Consider the following 21,321-nt stretch of genomic DNA (forward strand, 5'->3'; position numbering starts at 1 on the left):
TATTTGACTTTTAAACATTCCACATATAAATGAGATTATGCAGGTTTTCCTTTCTTTGTCTGCCTTATTTCACTTCGCATAATGTTTTCCAGGTTCACCGATATTGTAGCAAATGAATGGCATGAAATTAAATGAAATCTTTCTTTCTTTAGGGCTGAAATAAACAAACAAATGAATAAAGTATTTTTCTATTCATCCATTGATGAGCAATTAGGTTGTTTCCATATCTTGTTATCTTTTTAAATTCTAGCTATCCTAAGTGTGTGTGAACCCATATTCTTTAATCCTCATCACTTCTCATAGTGAAAGCATTGGAGGCTTAAAGAGGATGAGTGGTTTGCCGAATTCACACAGCTACTAAATGACAGAGCAGCAACTTGCATTCATCATATTCCAGAGCTCATTTATCTACTATAATATTGTACTTCCTATAACCTCTCTGAACACTGTTCTGAGAAGGAACAAATCCCTCTACTCACCACTGTTCTTTACCAGTAGCATTTCATTATCTTACCCCTAAACTTGTTATTCCCCTTGTATATACAAGGGTGAGTCAAAAATTATCCGCACTCCGGTTATATTAAAACTTCTGTTGGCTGCACTGCTTTATCAGTGCTTTCTGTTCAAGACTACTGTCTCCCCAGACACTGCTGTGCAGGTGTGAACGTGTTACACCAGTTCATTTGTAAGTGTGGTGCAAGCAAAAACAGATGCCCCACTTGTGATTTGCATGCAAGAAGAGCAGTGTGCAGTGATTCGTTTTTTGTGGTCTGAGGGTATACCTGGTGCCGTTATTTATCAAAGACTTTGTGCGAAGTATGGAGAAAGTGTTTTGTCATGAAGAAATGTGTATGAATGGATAGAGAAACTCAAGGAATCGTACAAGTGTTAGCCATCAAGAAGGAGCAAGATTCACTTCTGATGAAGAAGTGTAGACAATGGTGCATTCGTGGCTCACAGCTCAGCCTAAAATATTTTTTAATGAGGGAATACAAAACCTTGTTGACAGATGGACAGAGTGTATTGAAAAGCAAGATTATGTCGAAAAATGATGCATTTGTCTTTTCTAAAGGTTAATTAAAATAAATTCTACTGTCAGAGTGCGGATAATTTTTGACTCACCCTCGTAGTATTAGAGCGAGTCCTTTCACCATCATCATGGACTCCTTCATACCCCCCATCTCTAATCCCAGTCCATTCTGCTCCCTTAACATCTCTTGAATCTGTCTCTCTTTGCTGCTGCTGCTGTTCCAGTTTAGCTTCAACAGCCCCCATTTGGTCTCCCTATCACCAGTCTCTCTGCTTCAGTCTACTTTTCATAATGAACCTAAAGGCATATTCTAAAAACACATGTGATAATGCCACTTCCATGCCAAAGAAAAATTCATGGTCCTCTGCAGCCCAATGATAAATTCATATTCCTGAACATGGCATTCATGGTCTTCATGATATAGCCCCAACCCACCTTAAAAACCTCACCTCCAAATACCCACACTTTTCATCTAAAATTGATTCCTATGCTCAAACCACACTAAACTTTTTCTTTTATATTTTCTTAGACAAACCGTAAACTTTCACTCCTTCAGGTTGGTCTCTCTTTGAAATTCCCTTTCCCCTTTTTTCCATCTATTGCAATCCTTCAAGGCCCAGCTCAAATGTTACCTCTTTCAAAAAATTTTCTTCAGCACCATCAGACACAGTTAGCACTATCCTCCTCATAGCACTTATTTGCATGGTTCTACTTATATTGTAATAATTGATTTATTTCTCCTACTGGACTAATGTGCAACTTCTCAAATCTCTTCCCCATCACTTACCCACACTTAGGAGAGAGGCCCAAGGTCTCACAGTTGGTAAGTAGCAGAACTGGCTCCAGAGTCTGCAGTTCTTTTAACATTTTATTGTGGAAAGTTTCAGATACAATCAGAAGTTTAAAATACAATATAACATACTCCCCGTGTCCCTGTTGCCCAGCTTCCAACATTTACCACCACATGTCCAATCTTGTTTCATCTATGCCCCTACCCATTTCTCCAACTCAAACATCATGTCATTTCATCCATAAATGTTTCATTATGTACCTATAAAAGATAAGGATACTTTTTTAAATCAAAATCTCAATACCATCATCACACAGAAAAAAAACTAAACAAAATAGTAATTCCTTAAGATCACTAACTAGTCAATGTTCAAATTCTCCTATTTTTACTTTTTTAAAAAAAAAATATCAGGAGCCAAATAAAACCCATGTATTACAATTGGTTGACATATCTCTCAGGTCTCATTTAGCTGATCAAAACCTCTGTTCTTAACCACTACACTCTGATCTAGGTTTTCTATTACCAAGGACGGTGTCAATTTCCTTATAGCAGGAGTTCTCAATTGGGGGTTCATTAACAGCTTCAGGGGACTCCTTGAATCTCTTAAAATTAGTTTTCAAAATTTTATATGTATTTGTGTAGGTTAATTTTTCTAGGGAGAATATCCTTTGCTCTCATTAGAGTCTCAAAACTTTAGTTAAGACACAGGACAACTGAAAAGCTTATCCTATTGTCACAGGAAATTTTAGACCACAAAAGCTAACCAATAAAGTAGCTAATTAAGGATGTCTTTATGAGGATGAAGAAAGAAGTTACATTTTGTTAAGTGTATTACCTTGAAATTTGAGAGATCTTTATGAATTGCTTTCGAGACAAATAGAAATAGTTAATGATTAACTGACGTCTTTATTTAAAAGTAATACAATGTACAATTGATTGGGGGCTCTTCAGTCCCTTTTTTACGTATCCCTTTAAATAAAGTATCTTGTTATATTGTGGTTTTGCTGAATTGTGGTCATGAAAATAATACTCAGATCTTGAGTTGAATTCCCTGTTTTATGAGACTTGTGACTACATGTGAACTGGGGTAGGTAGAAACTGATTTTGTGGGATATCATTGATTTGTTCCATGACAATAGCTCCTTTGAATATGCGTATAATTTTGCAGTATTATGTATGCATGTATAAAAATGAAAATGTGATAAAGATTATCATTAATCTTTCCTCTTTGCACCAACTTTTCCTAGATGAAATCCAACATAGAACACCCAATGGTACTATCATCAGCAGTATAGAACCCCCCAAGCTGCCACAATACCCCAAAATGCCTATGCAGAGAAGTGGGGAAGCAGATCATGGGAGGAAGTCCCCAAGCAGGCCTGTTTCAGATGGCAAGTTGGAGTCCTGCCTTGAGGTGGATATGGGGAAGTTGGTGTCTAGGCTGCAGGATGGAGGGACCAAGGCCATACCAAAGGCCACCAATGGACCTGTGCCAGGCCATGGGCCCACTAAAGCCCTATCTTTCCACATAAAGAGACCAGCTCCTCGGCCCCTGGCTCACCACAAGGAGGGTAAGTGCTTGGAAATCCCACGGGGAAGAGAAATGACCTCAACTACTTTGCACCTTAAGACCTTTCTGAGGTCGTAGACATTTAAGTAGAAATCTGTTCCACTTTATTACTACTAATATTGGAATGGTGGGCAAGAACATAAAAACCATTCATAATAATCACTAGAATGTAAGCTTCATGAAGGGAGGGATTTTTGGCTAGTTTTATTTACCTCTCTATCCCAAGTACTTGGAACAATGCCTGACTGTCACATAGTAGGCACTCATTATTTGTGGAATAATTAATAATAATGATATTATTCTTTTCCATTATGGTTTATTACAGGATATTGAATATAGTTCCCTGTGCTATACAGTAGGACCTTGTTGTTTATCCATTGTATATATAATAGTTTGCATCTCTTAATCCCAAACTCCCAATCTGTCCCTCCCCCACACGACTTCCCCTTGGCAACCCAAATCTGTTCTCTATGTCTGTAAGTCTGTTACTGTTTCATAAATAAGTTCATTTGTCATGTTTTAGGTTCCACATATAAGTGATACCATATGTTATTTGTCTTTCTCTCTCTGACTTACTTCACTTAGTATGATAATCTCTAGGTCCATCCATGTTGCTTCAAATGGCATTAGTTGATTCTTTTTTATGGCTGAGTAGTATTCCATTCATTTGTTGATGGACATTTAGGTTGCTTCCATGTGTCTTGGCTATTGTAAATAGTGCTGCTATGAACAGTGCGGTGCATGTATCTCTTCGAATTGATATTAATTATTAACATAATTATTTCTGCTGTTGCCATTTATTTATTTCTACATCTATATACACTTATGGCATGCTCACCACCAAAAATTTAGTTTCCATCCATCAACATATAGTTGACCCCCTTTACCCATTTTGCCCCCTCCTTTCCCTCTGATAACCATTGCTCTGTTGTCTGTATCTACGTGTTTGGTTTGGTTTGTTCATTTATTTTGTTTTATTGTTCATTTTTTTAAGCTCTTTATTGGAATATAATTGCTTTACAATCTTGGAACAGCTTTTGAGGTACACCAAAGTGAATCAGCTGTATTTATACATATATCCCCATATCCCCTCCCTCCCGTGACTCCCTCTCTCCCTCCCTGTCCTGGCTCTCTAAGGCCTCACCTATTATCGAGTTGATCTTCCTTTGTTATACAGCAACTTCCCACTAGCTATCTATTTTACAGTTGGTAGTGTATATATGTCTATACTACTCTCTCACTTTGTCCCAGGTTCCCCTTTGCCCCCAGCCACCACCACCCCCAACCCCGTGTCCTCCAGTCCATTCTCTGCATCTGCATCCTTATTCTTGCCCTGTCACTGGGTTCATCAGTACCATTTTTTAAATTTTTTTTTAGATTCCATATATATGAGTTAGCATACAGTATTTCTTTTTCTCTTTCTGGCTTACTTCACTCTGTATGACAGACTCTAGGTCTCTCCACCTCATTACATATAGCTCCATTTCATTCCTTTTTGTTGCTGAGTCATATTCCATTGTATATATGTGCCACATCTTCTTTATCCATTCATCTGTTGATGGGCATTTAGGTTGCTTCCATGTCCTGGCTATTGTAAATAGTGCTGCAATGAATATTATGGTACATGTTTCTTTTTGGATTATGGTTTTCTCTGGGTATATGCTCAGTAGTGGGATTACTGGATCATATGGTAGTTCCATTTTTAGTTTTTTAAGGAACCTCCAAACTGTTTTCCATAGTGGCTGTACCAACGTACATTCCCATCAACATTGCAGGAGAGTTTCCTTTTCTCCACACCCTCTCCAACATTTATTGTTTCTAGATTTTTTGATGATGGCCATTCTGACTGGTGTGAGGTGATACCTCATAGTGGCTTTGACTTGCATTTCTCTGATGATTAGTGATGTTGAGCATCTTTTCATTTGTTTGTTGGCCATCTGTATTGAACACCTTTTAATGTGCCTGTTGGCCATCAGTACGTCTTCTTTGGAAAAAATGTCCATACAGCTCCTCTCTCCATTTTTAAATTAGGTTGTTTGGGGTTTTTTTGTTGTTGAGTTGCATGAGTTCTTTGAATACTTTGCACATTAACCCCTTATAAGATATATGATTTGAAAATATCTTCTCCCATTCGGTAGGCTCTGCTTTCTTTTTTTCTTTTTATTGGAATATAATTGCATTACACACTTGTACCAATTTTTGAGGTACATCAAGGTCAATCATCTGTATTCATACACACATCCCCATATCCCCTCCCTCCCTCGACTCCCCCGCACCCTGCCCGTCCCAGTCCTCTAAGGCATCATCCATCATCGAGCTGAACTCTCTTTGTTATACAGCAACTTCCCACTGGCTATCTATTTTACACTTTGTAGTATATATATATGTCTATGGTACTTGCATACTTCATCCCAGCTTCCCAATCAGTGCCCGCCCCCCCCAAACCTCGAGTACTCCAGTCCATTCTCTGCATCTGCATCCTTATTCTTGTCTTGTCACTGAGTTCATAAGTACCATTTTCAGATACCATATACATGAGTTAGCATACAATATTTGTCTTTCTCTTTCTGACTTACTTCACTCTTTTTGACAGACTCTAGGTCTCTCCACCTCATTACATATAGCTCCATTTCATTCCTTTTTGTTGCTGAGTCATATTCCATTGTATATATGTGCCACATCTTCTTTATCCATTCATCTGTTGATGGGCATTTAGGTTGCTTCCATGTCCTGGCTATTGTAAACAGTGCTGCAATGAATATTATGGTACATGATTTTTTTTTTGGATTATGGTTTTCTCTGGGTATATGCCCAGCAGTGGGATTACTGGGTCATATGGTAGTTCCATTTTTAGTTTTTTAAGGAACCTCCAAACTGTTTTCCATAGTGGCTGTACCAACTTACATTCCCATCAACAGTGCAGGAGTGTTCCCTTTTCTCCATACCCTCGCCAACATTTGTTGTTTCCAGATTTTGTGATGATGGCCATTCTGATCGGTGTGAGGTGATACCTCATAGTGGCTTTGACTTGCATTTCTCTAATGATTAGGGATGTTGAACATCTTTTCATGTGTTTGTTGGCCATCTGCATGTCTTCTTTGGAGAAATGTCTATTTAGGTCTTCCATCCATTTGTGGATTGGGTTATTTGCTTTTTTGGCATTAGGCTGCATGAGCTGCTTGTATATTTTGGAGGTTAATCCTTTGTCCATTGTTTCATTGGCAACTATTTTCTCCCATTCTGAGGGTTGTCTTCTTGTCTTGTTTATGGTTTCTTTCGCTGTGCAAAAGCTTTTAAGTTTCAGTAGGTCCCATTTGTTTATTCTTGATTTTATTTCCATGATTCTAGGAGGTGGGTCAAAAAAGATCTTGCTTTGATGGATGTCATAGAGAGTTCTGCCTGTGTTTTCCTCTAGGAGTTTTAAAGTGTCTGGCCTTACATGTAGGTCTTTAATCCATTTGGAGTGTATTTTTGTGTATGGTGTTAGGAAGTGTTCTAATTTCATTCTTTTACATGTTGCTGTCCAATGTTCCAAGCACCACTTATTGAAGAGGCTGTCTTTTTTCCATTGTATATTCTTGCCTCCTTTGTCAAAGATAAGATGCCCATATGTGCTTGAGTTTACCTCTGGGTTCTCTATTCTGTTCCATTGATCTTCCTTTCTATTTTTGTGCCAGTACCATACTGTCTTGATCACTATGGCCTTGTGGTATAGTTTGAAGTCAGGAAGCCTAATTCCACCAACTCCATTTTTCCTTCTCAAGATTGCTCGGGCTATTAAGGGTCTTTTGCGTTTCCATACAAATCGTAAGATTTCTTGCTCTAGTTCTGTGAAAAATGCCATTGGTAATTTGTTTGGGATTGCATTGAATCTGTAAATTGCTTTGGGTAGTACAGTCATTTTCACTATGTTGATTCTTCCAATCCAGGAACATGGTACGTCCCTCCATCTGTTTGTGTCATCTTTGATTTCTCTCATCTGTGTCTTAAAGTTTTCTGCATACAGGTCTTTTGCCTCCTTAGGCAGGTTTATTCCTAGGTATTTTATTCTTTTTGTTGCAGTGGTAAATGGGAGAGTTTCCTTAATTTCTCTTTCTGCTCTTCCGTTGTTAGTATATAGGAATGCAAGAGATTTCTGTGCATTAATTTTGTATCCTGCTACTTTACTAAACTCATCAATTAGTGCTAGCAGTTTTCTGGTAGAGTCTTTCAGATTTTCTATGTATAATGTCACGTCATCTGCAAAGAGTGACAATTTTACTTCTTCTTTTCCAATTTGGATTCCTTTTATTTCTTTTTCTTCTCTGATTGCTGTGGCTAAAACTTCCAAAACTATGTTGACTAATAATGGTGAGAGTGGACACCCTTGTCTTGTTCCTGTTCTTAGAGGGAATTCTTTCAGTTTTTTCCCATTTGGAACAACATTGGCTGTTGATTTGTCATATATGGCTTTTATTATGTTGAGGTAATTTCCTTCTGTGCCCATTTTATGGAGAGCTTTTGTCATAAATGGATGTTGAATTTTGTCGAAAGCTTTTTCTGCATCTATTGAGATGATCATATGGTTTTTATCCTTCAATTTGTTGATATATTGTATCACATTGGTTGATTTGTGTATATTGAAGAATCCTTGCATCCCAGGGATAAACCCCACTTGATCATGGTGTATAATTTTTTTAATGTACTGTTGGATTCTGTTAGCTAGTATTCTGTTGAGGATTTTTGTATCTATATTCACCAGTGATATTGGTCTGTAATTTTCTTTTTCTGTGACATCTTTGCCTGATTTTGGTATAGAGTGATGGTGGCCTCGTAGAATGAGTTTGGGAGTGTTCCTCCTTCTGCTATATTTTGGAAGAGTTTGAGAAGGCTAGGTGTTAGCTCTTCTCTAAATGTTTGATGGAATTTGGCTGTGAATCCATCTGGCCCTGAGCTTTTGTTTGTTGGGAGATTTTTAATCACTGACTCAATTTCCGTACTTGTGATTGGTCTGTTCATAGTTTGTATTTCTTCCTGGTTCAGTTTTGGAAGATTGTATTTTTCTAAGAATTTATCCATTTCTTCCAGGTTATCCAATTTATTGGCATGTAGTTGCTTGTAATAGTCTCTCATGATCTTTTGTATTTCTGTGGTGTCCGTTGTTACTTCTTGTTTTTCATTTCAAATTCTGTTGACTTGCATCTTCTCCCTTTTTTTCTTGATGAATCTGGCTAATGGTTTATCAATTTTGTTTATCTTCTCAAAGAACCAGCTTTCAGTTTTATTAATTTTTGCTATGGCTTCCTTCCTTTCTTTTTCATTTATTTCTGCTCTGATCTTTATGACTTCTTTGCTTCTGCTCACTTTGGCATTTCTTTGTTCTTCTTTCTCTGTTGTTTTTGGTGTAAGTTTAGGTTGTTTATTTGATATTTTTCTTGTTTCTTAAGGTAGGACTGTACTGCTATAACCTTCCCTCTTAGAGCTGCTTTTGCTGTGTCCCCTAGGTTTTGGGTTGTTGTGTTTTCATTGTCATTTGTTTCTAGTTATTTTTTGACTTCTTCTTTGATTTCTTTAATGATTTCTTGGTTCTTTAATCGAGTATTGTTTAGCCTCCATATGTTTGTATTTTTTGCAGTTTTTTTCCTGTAATTGATGTCTAGTCTCATGGCATTGTGGTCTGAGAAGATGCTTCATATGATTTCAGTGTTCTTGATTTTGCCCGGGTTTGATTTGTGACCCAAGATATGATCTATCCTGGAAAATGTTCTGTGTGCACTTGAGAAGAAAGTGTATTCTGTTGTTTTTGGATGGAATGTCCTAGAAATATCAATTAAGTCGGGATGGTCTAATGTGTCATTTAAAGCTTGTGTGTCTTCATTTATTTTCTGTTTGAATGACCTGTCCATTGATGTAAGTGGGGAGTTCAAGTCTCCCACTATTATTGTCTTTCTGTCCTTTTCCCCTTTTATGGCTGTGAGTATTTGCCTTATGTATTGAGGTGCTCCTATGTTGGGGGCATAGATATTTACCATTGTGATATGTTCTTCTTGGATGGATCCCTTGATCATTATGTAGTGCCCTTCTTGTCTCTTGTAATATTCTTTACTTTAAAGCCTAATTTATCTGAGTATTGCTACTCCAGCTTTCTTTTGACTTCCATTTGCATGGAATATCTTTTTCCATCCCTTTCCTTTCAGTCTATATGTCTCCCTTGGTCTGAAGTGGGTTTCTTGTAGGCAGCATATAGAAGGGTCTTGGTTTTATATCATTCAGCCAGTCGGTGTCTTGTGGTTGGAGCATTTAATCCATTTACATTTAAGGTGATTATTGACATGTGTGTTTCTATTACCATTTTCTTAATTGTTTTGAGTTTGTGTTTGTAGGTGTTTTCCTTTTCTTGTGTTTCCTACTTAGAGAAGTTCCTTCAGCATTTGTTGTAAGGCTGGTTTGGTGGTGCTGAATTCTCTTAACGTTTGCTTGTCTGTAAAGCTTTTGATTTCTCCATCGAATCTGAATGAGATTCCTGCTGGGTCAAGTATTCTTGGCTGTAGGTTTCTCTCTTTCAGGACTTTCAGTATATCTTGCCATTCCCTTCTGGCCTGCAGAGTTTCTGTAGAAAGGTCAGCTGTTATCCTGATGGGTTTTCCCTTATATGTTGTTTGTTGCTTTTCTCTTGCTGCTTTTAATATTTTTTCTTTGTGTTTAACTGTCATTACTTTGATTAATATGTGCCTTGTGTATTTCTCCTTGGATTTATTCTGTATGGGACTCTCTGTGCTTCTTGGACTTGGTTAATTATTTCCTTTCCCATGTTGGGGAAGTTTTCCACTATAACCTCTTCAAATATTTTCTCAGACCCTTTATTTTTTTCTTCTTCTTCTGGGATGCCTATAATTCGAATGTTGGTATGCTTAATGTTATCACTGAGGTCTCTGAGACTGTCTTCTATTCTTTTTATTCTTTTTTCTTTTCCTGCTCTGTTGCATTTATTTCCCCCATTCTGTCTTCCAACTCACTTATTCGTTCTTCTGCCTCAGTCATTCTGCTGGTTATAGCATCTAGAGTATTTTTAATTTCCATTAATTTGTTATCCATTGCTGTTTATTTGTTCTTTAGTTCTTCTGAGTTCTTATGAACTGTTTCTTGTATTTTCTGTGTTTTGTTATCAAGATTTTGCTTCATTTTTTCTTTCATTCCTCTGAATTCTTTTCCAGGCATTTTTCCTATTGCTTCTTCATTTATTTGGTCTTGCGGGTTTTTTTCCTGCTCCTTTGCCTGCATAGTGTTTCTTTGTTTCCTCATGGTAGTCCAAACTTCTGGGCTTGCTTGTCCCAGTGACAGAGGTGTTTATAGAAGACTGTCCAAGCCCCAGACTAATGTCCGAGTTTTGAGTTAAACACATACTAAGTCTAGGAAGCACATACATGTATAAGACACACAGTTACTGAATCCATTAGGACATACGGCTCTGGAAAGACCTGACAGAAGAACCCCAGTATGCTATCAGATATTCTAAGAGAAAACCAACAGAAATTGCAAACCAAAACAGAGCAGAACAGAAACAAAAGCAAAAACAAACAAACAAACAAATAACACCTTACACATCCAAACACTATTCCAGGGAGATATTGAAAGCTAGGATCAAATTAAAAAAGAGCTATAGTACCACCAGACAGAATGGAGATTCTCAGAATGAAATTAGACAATTGTACTAAGAACTAAGATAAAGACAAAAACCTAATATTAAATACCAAGGCGGTGTGTCACCTGGAGAATAGAGCATGGAGTCTAAGCAGATCGATAGTGTTGCTTATAAGTATGTTAAGATAAAATAAACTTAAAATGGATGAAAGACAGGGGAACAGAAGAGCATAGTGTGACTGTAAATATGCAAATAAGGAGGGAATAGAAATGTATAAAAGGTAGAGATGAAAGGAAGGTAGGAGAGATACATAGTCCATACTACAAAAAACTTAGCTAGAAATAGAAGTATATAAAAAGGCTAAAAATAAAAATAGAATAAAAATAGAATAAAAAAATATGTTATAAAAATTGTAGATCCCTTAGCACTAAGCTCGTAATTAATAATGAAAAAACAAACAAACAAACAAACTAGAACTGATCCCAGCATGGACCAGTTCAATAGAATTGATACTAATATTTCTGTTTCCTTAGAGTCTCAGCTGTAAGTGCCCTTCTACTCGCCTTGGGTTTTTTGTATTATTCTGTGACCTGCAGAGCTTCCTTTATTGTTCATCTGTAAGCGTTGGTGTGTGGGGAGGGAGAGGGTACAATAGTGGCTCCTTCCCCTGGGAGTGAGTGAGCACTGGCACACTGTCGTTTCAGTCGGGCTTGGAGGTGCTTGTTGCAGAGGGGAGCCGGTGGCTCAGGTGTAAAGAGAATGTCTCAGAGTTCGGCCTTTCTCCAGGTTTTTTTTTTTTTTCCTGCCGCCTCCCTGCTGCCAGCATTCCAAGCCTGCTCTCGGCTGCCTGCTGGGTCTTTACGCTAGCCCCACCTGAGGGCCTGAGGGTCCTTGTTATCCCTGAGTGCTTTAGCTGGCCCACAGGGCTCCCTCCACTGCCTGTTGCAGGCACCAAAAGAGAGAGAGAGAGGCTATGCCCGTGGCTCCTCCCCCCTGCCTGTGAGCCTGCAGCATCCAGCTGCCATCATGGCCGGGCAGCTCTCAGGGGCAGGCACTCCTCGTTGTGGACCTCTTCCCTCCTGTCCTCTCGGTCTGTCACCTTACTGGCAACAATTTTTCTCACCCTGAACCAGCTCTCCAGTTCCCACGCTCCCACTCCTGGACTCTCTGTTCAGCTGTGAATCAACATCTCTGTCCGGGAACGCTGAGCTGCGGTGCAAACCCTCTGTGTGTTTCTCACTCCCTCCCATCTGCCACAGCTCAACCGCTTCACCCTCTTTGAGCCATCATAGCTGCCTCCCTACCAGTTATGTTGGGATCCTTGTGGTCCTTTCTGGTGTCTGAGGTCGCCTGCTGGTGTTCAGTTGGTTCTCCGTGGAAATTATTGCATCTTTTGGTGCATTCCCAATGCATCTGTGAAGAGGGATGCATTCCACGTCCCTCTACTTTGCCACCATCTTTTCTTTCTGGCTCTGTTTTCATTTTTGGAGAAGGTTTCTTTTGCTGTGCAGAAGATTTTTAGTTTGATGTAGTCCTGTTTACTTTTTTTGCTTTTGTTTCCCTTTCCTGAGGAGAATATTCAAAAATATATTACTAAGATCAATGTCAAAGAGTGTACTGCATATATTTTCTTCTAGGACTGTTATGATTTTAGGCCTTACATTCAAGCCTTTATTTTGAGTTGATTTTCTTGTATGTTGTGAGATAGTGGTCTTCTTTCTTTCCTTCTTTCTTTCTTTCTTTCTTTCTTTCTTTCTTTCTTTTTCTTTCTTTTTTTTTTTTTGTGGCTGTCCAGGCACCATTTATTCAAGGAAAATATCTTTCTCCATTCTATGATCTTTGCTCCTTTGTCATAAATCAATTTTCCATATATGTATGAGTTTATTTCAGGGCTCTCAGTTCTGTTTTATTGATATATGTCTGTTCTTCCTCTCAGTTCTGTTTTATTGATATATGTCTGTTCTTCTACCAATACCATGCTGTTTGATTATGATAGCTTTGTAATATAGTTTAAAATCAGGGAGTGTAAATACCTCCAGCTTTGTTTTTTGTTTTTTTTTTTTTCTCAGAATTGCTTTGACTTTTCAGCTCCTTTTGCGGTTCCTTATAAATTTTAGAATTTTTTGTTCTATTTCTGTGAAAGCTGTCCTTGGAATTTTGATAGGGATTCCACTAAATCTGTAGATTGCTTTTGGTAATATAAACTTTTTAACAATGGCGATTCTTCCAACCCATGAGCATGGAATAACTTTCCATTTATTTGTGTCTTCTTCAATTTCTTTCAACAATGCCTTTTTGTTTTCAGTGTACAGGTCTTTCACCTCCTTAGTTGAATTTATTCCTAGGTATATTGTTACTTTTGTTCCATTTGTAAATGGGATTACTTTCTTAATTTTTCTTTCTAATAGTTCATTGTTAGCATATAGAAACACATCATATTTTTCTATGTTGATTTTGTACCCTTTAAGTTTACTATTTGTTTATTATTTCTAATAGTTCTTTGATGGAGACTTTAGGGCTTTCTATATATAAAATAATGTCACTTGCATATAGTGACAGTTTTACTTCTTCCTTTCCAATTTAAATGCATTTTATTTCTTTTTCTTGCCTAATTGCTCTGCCTGGGACTTCCAATTCTGTGTTTAATAAGAGTACTGAGAGTGGTCATCCTTGTTTTATTCCTGCTCTTAAAGGGATAGCTTTCTGTTTTTCACCATTGAGTATGATGTTAGCTGTGAGTTTTTAATATATGGCCTTTATTATGTTGAAGTACTTCCTTCTATACCCATTTTATTGAGAATTTTTATTATATATGGGTATTGAATCTTGTCAGATGCTTTTTCTGCATCTTTTGAGATGACACATTTTTTATTTTTCATTTTGTTAATGCAGTGTATACGTTGATTGATTTGTATGTATTGAACCATCCTTGTATCCCTGGAGTAAATCTCACTTCATCATGATGTATGATCCTTTTCATGTATTGTATTCGATTTGCTAATATTTTGTTCAAGATTTTTGCATCCATGTTCATCAGAGATATTGGCCTGTAATTGTGTGTGTGTGTTTGTGTGTGTGTGTGTGTGTGTGTGTGTGTGTGTGTGGTCCTTGTCTGGTTTTGGTAGCAGGGTAATGTTGGCCTTATGAAATAAGTTAGGAAGTGTTTCCTCCTCTTTAATTTTTTAGAAAAATTTAAGAAGGATAGGTATTAAATCTTTTTATGTTTGGTAGGATTCACCTGCAAAGCTGTCTGGTCCTGGACTTTTGTTTGGTAGAGGTTTTTGTTTACTCTTTTAATCTCTTTATTAGTGATAAGTCTATTCATATTTTCTATTTCTTCATGACTTAGTCTTGGAAGGTAGGGATTCAAGAATTTGTCCATTTCTTCTAGGTTGGCCAGTTTGGTGGCAGATAGCTGTTCAAAACATTTTCTTATGATTATTTGTATTTCTGTGATATCTGTTATTATTTCTGTTCTTTCATTTCTGAGTTTATTTATCAGAGAATTTTCTCTTTTTCCTTAGTGTCTAGCTAAAGGTTTGTTAATTTTGTTTATCTTTTCAAAGAACCAGCTCTTAGTTTCAGTGATCTTTTCTGTTGTCTTTTTGGTCTGTTTTTCATTTATTTCCACTCTGATCTTTATTATTTCCTTTCTTGTACTGACTTTGGGCTTCATTTTTTCCTTTTTTTTTTCTAGTTCATTTAGGTGTAAGTTTAGATTATTTCTTTGAGATTTGTTCCTTCTTTCTTGAGGTAGTCCTGTGTTGCAAAAACTTTCCATCTTAGTACCACTTGTGCTGCATCCCATAAATTTAAGTATGTCTTATTTTCATTTTCATTTGTCTTCAGGTAATTTTTGATCTCCCCTTTGATTTCTTTGTTGTCCCAATAGTTGCTCAGTAGTACGTTGTTCATTCTCTGCATATTTGTAATTCTTGTAGATTCTTGTAGTTGATTACTAGTTTCATTCCATTGTGATTGGAAAAGATAACTGATATGATTTGTCTTCTTAAATTTATTGAGACTTGTTTTGTGTCCCAATATATGGTCTATCCTTGAGAATGTGAATGTTCCATGTGCAGTTGAGAAGAATATGTATTCTGCTACATTTGGATGGAATGTTCTTTACAAATCTATCAAATCCATCTGGCCTAATGTTTCATTTAAGACTTTCCTTGTTGACTTTCTGTATGGATGATCTATCCATTGATGTAAGTGGGGTGTTAAAATCCCCTACTATTATTGTGTTGCTGTAAATTTCTCTTTTTAGATCTGTTAACAATTGCTTTGTATATTTTGGTGCTCCTAGGTTAGGTGCATTATATTTAGCATTTATTAAGTATCTGCTATATTCCTGGTACTGTACTAGGTACTAGCATACTATTTCTGATCCTCACAACCTTATTGTGAAGAATATATTATTGTTATTATTATTATTATTATTATTTATTTATTTATTTCTACTAGAATACTGAGGCTCCCAAAGGTATGTTACTTGCCAAAGGCTCATGATGAGTAACTGGCAGAACTGGCATCTAATTCTTAAAAAGTCTGGCAAGCATCAAAGCCTGTGTTCTTTCCAATAAGGCAGAACTATCACTTTACCTTCCTATTAGAAGCTTTGAATCTGTGAATTACTGTTTTCTCGTTCTTACTTTCCAGTATAGTAGAAATAGGGATAAGGGGGCACAACTTCAGGATAACAATGGACTTTTTAAGTAACAAATTACAAATTCAAGATGTGGCTGACTTCTGAAAATTTAATTGTCTACTAGATGTGGAAACTCATTTTGGGAGGTTGAGACTAATCCAGAGGGGATTTGGTGGTGGGGGGAAGGGATATAATTCTATGAAGAAAGAGACTTTGATATCATAAAGGCTTAGATTTGAATCCTGAGGCTTTTATATTCTAGCTAGATAGCCTTCTAAAAATGTGCCTTATGTTTTATATCATGTCCTGTTCCAAAAAAGATTTAAGGCATTTCACAATACAGAAAAATATTAGAACTTAAAAATAGTAAGCATAATTACTATGTACCTGGCCCCTTTCTAGTTATTGAAGACATAAGAGTGAATAAGACATACAGGGTCCCTACCTTCTTTAAGTTTATATCAGGACTTAGCAAACTGTGGCCTTAATTTGTTGGGGAAAAATAATCAAAAGGAAAATAATATGTCATGGCATGAAAATTATATGAAAATCAATTTTCCATGTCTATAAACTGAAACATACCCCTTTGTTTACATATTATCCAGAGCTGCTTTCATGCTGTGGATTGCTGCATGTAACAACCTCAATATGTATTGATGACATTGTCTTAGAGCACAATTCAGTAAAAGCTATTCTATGGAGCTCTGATAAGATTTCTACTAATTCACTGACTAGGAATTCTCTAGCTTGACACTGATGCATCTGTGTGATTAGTTATTTAACCCCTTTGCACCTTGGTTTCCATATGTATAAATGGGAGAAACAGTTCACCCCTCAGAATTATTGCTAAGGTTAAAAGGAATAACAAATAAAATATCTGATATATATATTCACTATGCAATATATGTTATTAATTCCCTCCCCTAGTCCTCCCCTCCCTAAGATTTGCCTCTTCTGGGAAGTAGCAAGTTAGGTCAGACTTCTATGTAGACAGCTGCTTCAATTTATAAGTCATATGTTGACCATCACATCAATCTGGTGGAGAATTGGATAACACAACTTATATACATCACAGTAAAGTTTGCCTTGCCTGTCACCAAGCCTTGGGGTCAGTCAGATCTTGTCAGCTCAGCCCACATGGTAACTTAGCCCTCCCTATCAGTTCTGCCTTCACCATCTTCTGCTGCAAAGTTAAATCCCAATGACAGTCCACTCTTCCCCTTCCTCCACAGTCCTGCCTCAGGCTGCTGGCAGCAGCTGCTCTGATCTAATGGTTTCAGTTAATGTAAGTACTGATTTGACTGTCCAGTATCAGCCAAACTATCTAAATCTGGGCCACAGCACTCCCTGGCTTTGCTTTCGGCCTTAAGTCAGTTAGCAACAGGCTAGTGTGATGCAGGTTTTTTCAAAGACTTATGACTCCAGCCTTGGCTACAGGAAGCAGAACTGAGGTAGTACTCCTGCTCTTGGTGAAGAATTAGCCAAACCTCTGGTGTAGTTGCCTCTTTGAACTTTGCTTACTACCACCTCCTCACTTCTTACTCCCTCCATTACTCCCCATCTTGGCTGTCACTCCAGTGACAGATTCTAGGCATCAGAACAAATATCAACTAAACAAAAACTGCAAACAGCTCTGACCCCAACCTATAACTGATGAGCCCCTAGCCTGAAATGGCACTGTCAGAGGGAGGTAGCTGTCACCTCAGCTGACCTACTCTGCACCTTATCATTGTCACTTCAATTCAGGTCCTTCTTTGGAGCTTTCCCTGCCATCCTGAGGGTCACTGCACAGATCTCTGCTTTAGTGGTACAACTGTGCCACTGTCCTATCCACCATCTTCTCTTCTTGCATTGATCCAACATTTGAATGGACTGGATGTGCTACACGTATTTTCTTAGTATAAAAATAGCAAAAGCAAGGTGCATGTTAAGTTACTTTGTTCCATGGCACTGAACTTTATAATATAATCAATATTGTTTGCTGATGTAATTTTGTCAAGGGCCCTTTTCTGTTCCACAGATGGAACTAGAAATGTCTCATCTTCTATTGCATCTAATCATTCTGATAGGCCTTTGAGTTAGGTTTTATTTTCCCCATTTCACAGATGAAGAAACTGAGACTCAGAGAAGTAAAACAACTTGCCCAGAGTCACCCATGTTGTAAGATGTAGAGATGGGGATTGAACTTCGACTCCCTGGGTATCACATTCTTATTTCTTAAGTGGCTTTAGCTACTTTTCCCTTTCTGTTTTCTAAGAAACATTCACTTTTGGAGGAACAAAACTATACAAGCCAAATTTCCTGCCTTCCATTGATGTTGCTGCCTCTTACCAGGCCTGGCTTTGGCAAGGGCATTTGTGTAGCTTCTACAAAGAGACTTGGGACTTTCCTTTGGGGAGTGGAGAGGAAGGACATCTACTTGCATGCATTTGGTCATTTATTCAGGCATGGTTCTGTGCAGTGAAAGAGACAAAGATGAAAGGCCATGGTTCCTGCCCTCCAAAGGTTCATGGTGAGGCTGGCATGTAAGCAAGCAGTCCCAGTCTACTGTCATCCATGTTCTAGTGGGAGTGAGAATACATTCCAGTAGGAGCATGGGGTAAAGAGGTCTTCACTGTGCCTGAGGTTCTGAGATAAAAATGGAGAATACATCCACACTGGGACCCTATGACATATGGGCTTAGGAGTCTCTGTCTTGACTGGAGAGAAAAGATCGCAGTCTGGTGACATGCTTTTGTGCTTGGGGAAAGGGTGCTTGTAAGGCCCTGCTCAGCCACAGGGCCATCAGTTCTCTGCTGGGGTGACTAATGCTATGAATCTGCTCTAAAAGTATTTGGCACAGACTTGCTCTTACAGTAATGAGCTTTGCTGGCCATCATCCACATTTTATCGTTTGGAGTCATTATGCTTTTTTTTTTCATTATGCTTTTAATAATGTACTGTGTTTGGTTTTCATTCTCTGGATTTCCTGGAGCCTAACTCCAAGTTGATCCACAAGGGTAATTAGTGGCTAAAGAAGAAGAGAGCCTTTAAGGTGATCATGGGGAAGTGTCATAGAAAGAAATAGATGATTCTAGAAGGTTGGGGGAATCTACAAGTGGAAACAGCTTCCCCTTACTCTGTGCTCTCAGGTAAGGTGTAGATAGATGTAAAAAATGTGGAAGAAAATTGGCTTAAGTGTGAATACTGATGGTCAAGTCCTAAGATTCTTTAGTCATGGTCATTTGATAGAGAATGGAGAGGGAGGGAACAGGTTGGGCTAGAGAGGGAGGTCAAATTTATTGTAGAAGTCAGGTTGTGGACCAAGGTTAAAAATAAATTAAAAGGAAGTACAATTTGGTAGAAATACCACTAAGCTCAAAGGCTTAGTGGAGTCTAAGATGTGACTTACACTCCAGAGTCTCTGAGATGCGAGTTTGAATCCTGGGTCTGCTTTATCCTAGCTGTGGGACCTTGGGCAAGTCACAACCTCTCTGAGCCTTAGTTTTCTAACTTGTTAAATGAAGATATTTGTGCATATAGGATTGCTGTAACGATGAAATGAGATACCTATGTACTTGGAACATAATGAGTACTCAGTAGAAAATAGCAGTTGTTTTGATTTTACAGGAGGCTAATTACTAACTACATGATCTTAATTAGGTACACTTCACTTCTCTGAGCCAGTTTTCTCAACTGTAAGTGGGGACAATGCCTATATTGCAGGCAAGGTTTTTGTGGGGATTAAGTAAGATTCGGTATACAAAACATCTTGTAATATAATAGAAGTTCAAAAAATGATAGTGCTACTGGTTGGGTAACAACCTCTCAGGAAAGGGCAGGCATGGAAGATGGTAGATGTTTACTCTTCTATATTCTAGAGCCTATGAGACGCCTCAAGCTTCAAATGTAGGTGTCATAAAGGAGCTCAGAGCTACTTTTTCCACCCAAACCTATATCTGACCATGCCAAACACTCAGAAATAGGAAGACCATTCATAGGGGAAGAGGCAAGGAAGGATTCTTAGCCATCCCCTTAAAGTCCAGCTCAAGTCCTATTCCCTCCATGAAGTCTTTTGACAATCCTGCCCCAGGGAACTCTCCCTTACCTCACTTCTTTTGGCACCCAAGTTTGACCCTTTAATGTGGATCCTGAATTACAGTATTCATGCTTATTTCCCATGAGTATGACTTCATTCTCCAATTCAGTTTTAAGCCCCTGGATGGCAAAGTCTATGTCAAATCATTTGTGTGCATCTCTTGTGAAAGGATAAGGCCAGGCACAAAAGCCCTCAAGAAACACTGGGTATATTGAACACCTTTCAATTTATATTTTAGAATAGCCCTGAAATTTGGGTATATCATGTTTGTGTGTGTCACAGATGGCACAAATGGGGACTTCAAAAGGGAAAGCTTTTCCCGTTGCCCTTCTAATGGACTGAACTACATTTTTCTTTTCTCAATGAGTATTGAATATCAGTTACATGCAGAGCAACTTACTTAGGCCCCTGGTAAATACAGAGAGGAATCCCACCTAGATCTAGCTCTCAGGTTGCTCCATAATAGGGGAGATAAAGCCATGAAAACAAATAGCCCTGATTCAAAGTACAAGGTGATTAGTGCCGTAAGAGAAGAGAAAGGAACTTGGAGCATATAAGGCTTCCAATATATATGGCACTTAGGCTGAATCTTGATGGATGATACAAATTTTGGCATATAAAAAAGGATAAAGGGCATCTAGGAAATAGATGATAAATTGTAGAATGTGTATGTGGAACAAGAAATAATACTGTTTGTGTACACTATAAGATATATGAAGAGGAATGGTGGAAAGGTAGACCAGAAAGATCAGTTGAGGCCAAGTGGAAGAAGGTAGTGAATTTCAGGTTTAAAAATGTTTGGGTTTGTTCTGCAGGCAACAGGGAGCTGTAAAATCTAAATCTAACTGTTATCTGTCTATCTATCTATCTATCTATCTATATAGATATTTTTTCAAGCTGGTTAGGTACATGATCAGAACTGGCTTCTAGAGTGTACCAGTAGCATATAAAATTCAACATGGAGACATATAGGCCTATACACTTATATCATGGACTTATTGATCTGGAAAATAGTCCAAGTTCACATTGTACAGGTAGGGAAGTGATCTGCTTAAGGCCACACAGCAAGTTAGTTTTAGTAATAAGACTGGAATCTAGGTCTCTTGACTTCCAGTTATTATTACTCTTCCATCCCTGCCTCCTCAGTTTGACACTGTGGCTTTGCTGTGGCAAGTTAGAGGCAGGAGAGAACAACATTGGGGTCTTTCAACCAAGAAAGCCCTTTGCTACTACTTCAAAGTTTGACTTATAATGAATCATCAATTTGCAGCTCCCAGTAAAGAACCTAGAAGGATGCAAGGCCGATGACATTTGTTTTCCAAGGCCTTAGGTTGATGTCTGTTGGGATGTGGTTGCAACTGGGAAATGAATGGGTTTCATATTTCAGGGGGCATCATCTGGTTCTCTCATCAAAGGAAACAATAGCCTTAGCGTGGACACAGCTTCAGATAGAAATGTTTTCTGGCTCTGACTGCAATGTATGCTTCCTGTTCAGTACCCCCTCCAGCGACCAGTAGAAATGGAACAGCATTGTCAGCTGGTATAATATGATCTGCATTGAGCCAGCAGCATTATGTGGCC

At 38.1% G+C, this 21,321-nt stretch overlaps 1 protein-coding gene across 5 annotated transcripts in view; it reads left to right on the forward strand.

Annotated features, from left to right (window-relative positions):
- The window catches only part of OPHN1 (oligophrenin 1), a 648,185-nt gene that overhangs the window by 536,150 nt on the left and 90,714 nt on the right, over nt 1-21,321 (forward strand). For 3 of the 5 annotated variants that reach the window (XM_057717522.1, XM_057717521.1, XM_057717520.1), the window contains exon 21: nt 3,068-3,391. The exons of the other annotated variants lie outside the window; for them this stretch is intronic. In XM_057717522.1, coding sequence (XP_057573505.1) covers nt 3,068-3,391 — 324 coding nt within the window. The remainder of the gene's footprint in view (nt 1-3,067; nt 3,392-21,321) is intronic. 5 annotated transcript variants of the gene reach the window in all.

The sequence above is a fragment of the Hippopotamus amphibius genome, chromosome X (genome assembly GCF_030028045.1).
Source record: "Hippopotamus amphibius kiboko isolate mHipAmp2 chromosome X, mHipAmp2.hap2, whole genome shotgun sequence".
Taxonomy (NCBI): Eukaryota; Metazoa; Chordata; class Mammalia; order Artiodactyla; family Hippopotamidae; genus Hippopotamus; species Hippopotamus amphibius.